Source organism: Calonectris borealis, chromosome 4, assembly GCF_964195595.1.
Source record: "Calonectris borealis chromosome 4, bCalBor7.hap1.2, whole genome shotgun sequence".
NCBI classification, from domain to species: domain Eukaryota; kingdom Metazoa; phylum Chordata; class Aves; order Procellariiformes; family Procellariidae; genus Calonectris; species Calonectris borealis.
The window spans coordinates 37097803-37102076 of NC_134315.1; the positions used below are offsets into that span (position 1 = coordinate 37097803).

A 4274-nucleotide genomic window follows, 5' to 3' on the forward strand; every position below is an offset into this window, starting at 1 on the left:
ACAGCAGGATCAGATTGCTGTCCAAAACATAACTCTGACTAGTAAGAAATGTGTAGGAACTGAAGTGTTGAATTTAAAAAGAAAAAAAGGTTGACAAAAATTCCTTTTTAGTCCTTCTTAGTAGCTATTGTGGTACCTGATCCTGAGACTTTGCGCAAGTGGGCCAAGAAAAAGGGATTTGAAGGCTCATATGAAGAGCTATGCAAAAACAAGGTGAGTCATATCTAACTAAACAGTTAGCTGTTCTGCATCAACTGTTTCAAGCTATACAATGTATTCCTGTATCCACAGGACCTCAAAAAACACATTCTGGAAGACATGTTGAGGATTGGGAAAGAATCTGGTTTGAAGTCATTTGAACAGGTGAGATGCTAGGGAGAACCGAATACCTAATTCTTTAAACTTCTCAATACCAATATAATATGACTCTGCACAAACTGGTTTTAACTTGCATCTGGGAAATCTTTAAAGTGATGGGCTTTGTTATGATATCTCGGCAATCTTTTTAATAGACTTGTCTATTCCAAGGAATGCAGCTTCGCTAGTAACTGTTTATTTTCCAGGTCAAAGACATTCTCATGCACACTGAAATGTTTTCTATTGAAAATGGCCTGCTGACACCGACACTGAAGGCGAAGAGACCAGAACTGCGAAAATATTTCCAGTCGCAGCTAGAGGAACTTTATGCTAATGCCAAAATGTAACTGAAATGGACTGAGGAAAGTGGCACACATCTGATGTCTACTGTTGGCCTTCGTATCTGTAATTTGACTACAGCAAACATAGGGAAGGAAACTGTGCAATCATAAACTTGTACAAAAATGGGTACTTGCCATAGGAACACTGAAGAAATGGAACACTGCCTTACTGTCAAGTTGTGTTGCATACTGTTTTTATGGTGACCTACAATTTCCAAAAAGAGCCTTAACTATAAATGGTAACTATATGTAAGTTATTTAAGACTTCCTTGGCCAAAAATGGGACTCTCCTTCACCAAGGAGCTAAGGTTTTCTTATTGCCAGCATGTTTGCTGTCTGCAGTGTATTTTGCAGTTGTCAATTCCACAAAGGATTTGGCAGGTTTGAAAATGCCTCTAAGTATCTTGCATCCTCAGAAGGATTACTTAATCTGTTCAAAAAGAAAACCAACCACCAAAAAAAACCTCTACGGTTGTATAGCTGGTATCACATCTTGCATTAGTCCTAACACTAACTGGGGCAAGGCATCTGAGTGTTTTTTCTCCCTTCTATATCTGCAGCCAGTTCTGAGATGTACTTTTATAAGGTAGAGTTCAGAACTCCACACGAAGGAGACTGATAAATGCAAGTTCCTCAGAGTAAGTCTGCATATGGTGGTTCTGCACTGAACGTGTGGATGCAGTTAATTCAGCAAGCGTAGCCTTTGCTATGTTAACGCATATCCAGAGGAATGCCAGCCCTGTAAATGAACAGATCCTAACTGGCAAGAACGCTAGAGACCTAAAAACAGAATCATTCAGGAGGCTGGGCTATGCTAACAGTCAGGTAAACATTGCCCCTGTATTAGCCACGTTTCCCTGTAATGAATGTGTATTTAAAATGCATTTTTAAAAATGTGCCAGGTCCTCTATAAGCAGAAGAGCTTCTGACATAACCTCTCAGTTTTTTGTGTTTTATGTATGAGCCACTGAGTATTCTTCACTGAATAGCCAAATAGGTCAGGTAGAATGTTTTTGCCTGATGCTTTGCAGCAATTGGAAGTATTTAAGTATGCCAACAGAACTATGTGTTGGTACAGGATAGGTATTTGTTCAGGGATAAAAACCTAATTCCCAGATAAATTACAAAATAACTGGTTACCTTTTGTTTGAGAAATCAGCAGAAATAAGCCTTATTACAGCGTAAGTCTTGCTATCCTTAACAGAGTTGGTTTTGCATTAGCATTCATTGCTGTTTTTTGAAAACATGGATATATGTAAAATATAAGCACAACAAGGTTTGCACTAAGATTTGTGTGTGATTGTAATGCACTACTCTGTAGCGTAATTTCATACATGTGTGCAATTAAGGTACACAAATCCAAGTCAACTGTTAAAGCAGTAGTTTGTTACATTGGAATTCAAATTTTGCTTAGTGTTAGCTATTTCTATGTTTTATAAAACCAAAACAATTTTCGAAACCAATGAAGGAAACTAAAATAAATATTTCTGCATTTCAACTCAGTGAAGTGTTTGTTTATCAAGGAAAGATGCTGCTGACTAACAAGCCGAGGTGTAATTTGGTAACTCTGACAAGCAGTAAAATCCACTGCTACAAACGTACTAAATAGAGGAGGTTGTTGACACATTACTTCTGGAAGGTAACTTTCTGCTTTGGTATTTATGTGTAAGTTTTGGGCCGATATCTGTAAGAAAGAGATGCTGTTTTATGTAACTTGCTCCATCAGTAGTCTTAAACAACCACAAAAAAAATCTTTATATTTGTCTTCAGTATGGTTTCTGACAGTTAGGTAGTGTTCTTACTATCATCATAAACCAACTTTTGAGTGAAATGTGGAGTTTTCTTAAACTCTTATGCTGCTTTTGGGTGGTGGTGGTTGTCCTTCCTGTGTTATCATCATTCCTTCCCTTCCCCCTTACAGAATCCTTATACAATGCATCTGGCTTTAGTCAGTGGTATGGTATGAAAGATTTTGTGGACAGATTTATCAGACCATGGTAGATGAAGCATCACCACCAAGACAATGTTTAGAGCTGTCTTGATGTTACTGTGAAATAATAACACACTTCTGTTCCTAGTCATAATAGATTTTCTCCTTTTGAGTAATTTTGTGTGTTCCCCTGTACGTTCCTTCCCTACTTGAAGGAACTCTAAACCAAATTTTTCTCGCTTATTCAATACCATATTCAAATACATGTGTATGCTGCTTGGAAAGACAGAGTGAAGTGTCACCATGCCCCTCCTCACAGGGGTGGCTAAGAGGTGGTTGAGAGCTGGATCTAAGGTTTGTGTTCTTAATGCATCCCATCAAAGAAGGCTGTCCGGAAGAGCCACTTACCACTACAGAAACAAAGCTGTGCTGTATGTAGCCTGTACTGTTGCTTGTTACCTTCAGCTCATGGACTGCTAAGTGGGGCTGGGTGCTGTAGCCAGCAACTCCACCTGTTAATCCCAAAGTGATATTTCACTGGGTTTTAGCTTATTTGGTTGGGGGGGGGGGGGGAGGGGGACAGTAGCAAATCACTGGAAGAACACCCTTGCCTGGGGATGAAGAGGTGTGGCATGAAAAGGGCCCTTCCAACTAGTAAGACTTTTGTTGACAAATTGCTAAACCTCTTACTAACAATTAAATTGCTGGGTAACTAAATGCCAGAGATCTGGAATTACTCTTTTGGGCACGCTATTATAGCAAGTAATATTTTTGTATGTTTTGAATAGATTTCTTAACTGCTTCAAGTTTTTGACTTAGATGTCAGGTTATTGTCATAGAAATAATCCTGTTCACTTGTTTTTCTAGATAGGTAGGACAACTGATGTCATTTGACATTTGTCATGCCTTGGCCTGTTCATGTAACGCCACCCGTGCAAGCATGAGTTCATGGCTGGGGGGTGGGGTGGGGGGGTGTTTGGTTTGTTTTGCGTTGTGGGTTTTTTTTTTTGTAGTGTAGTTTGTAGGTAAAAATGGTCAGCAGAGCAATGGTCTAGTGAATTCTTACGGAACACTGAATCCAGAATGTGCTACTGCTCAGCACACAACTTGGATACGCTTGGGCATATGCTTGGAAAAAAATTCTTGATAGTTGGAATGAGGCAGTAGCTTTCCCCCTCATTCGTCTCTTTAAAATGAAAAAACGCAGCCGCTGGTGCACGAGTACCTGGTACTCCATTTTAAAACGACCCGTGAGCACCGAAGGTAGGCAATCCCCTCCCACGGGCGCCCTCCTTCCTCCTGGCAGTTGTTACCTGCCGGGGGCCGGCCCTGCCGCCGCACGGGAGGGCCGGAGCGGGAGCCCGCGCCGCTTTTCTCCCCTGCCTTCCCACCCGGGCCTCAGCGAGGCCCCGTGACGGCTGGGGGCGGCGGCCGGTAGCCGGTAGCCCGCCTGCGCTCGGAGGCGGGAGGCCGGGGGTGGAGCGGGTCTCTCTCAGCGCGGCGGCGCCGCCTCCGCCGCTGTCCCGGTTCCCCTTCCGGCGCTGCGCCGGCTCGTCGCGCCTCCCCTTCCCGCCGGCTGCGCGGCCGGTTTGAATCGCGGCGGGAAGGCGGTGCCGCTGCCGGCGGGTGGGTCCCCCCTGAGGGGG

At 43.0% G+C, this 4274-nt stretch overlaps 1 protein-coding gene across 1 annotated transcript in view; it reads left to right on the forward strand.

Annotated features, from left to right (window-relative positions):
* ACSL1 (acyl-CoA synthetase long chain family member 1) overlaps positions 1-2196 on the forward strand; it is a 41243-nt gene extending 39047 nt beyond the window's left edge. Inside the window, exons 19-21 of the mRNA XM_075149233.1 lie at positions 112-213; positions 292-363; positions 564-2196. Of these exons, the coding sequence (XP_075005334.1) occupies positions 112-213; positions 292-363; positions 564-704 (315 nt within the window). The 3' untranslated portion in view covers positions 705-2196. The remainder of the gene's footprint in view (positions 1-111; positions 214-291; positions 364-563) is intronic.
* The last annotated feature ends 2078 nt before the right edge of the window (positions 2197-4274 follow it).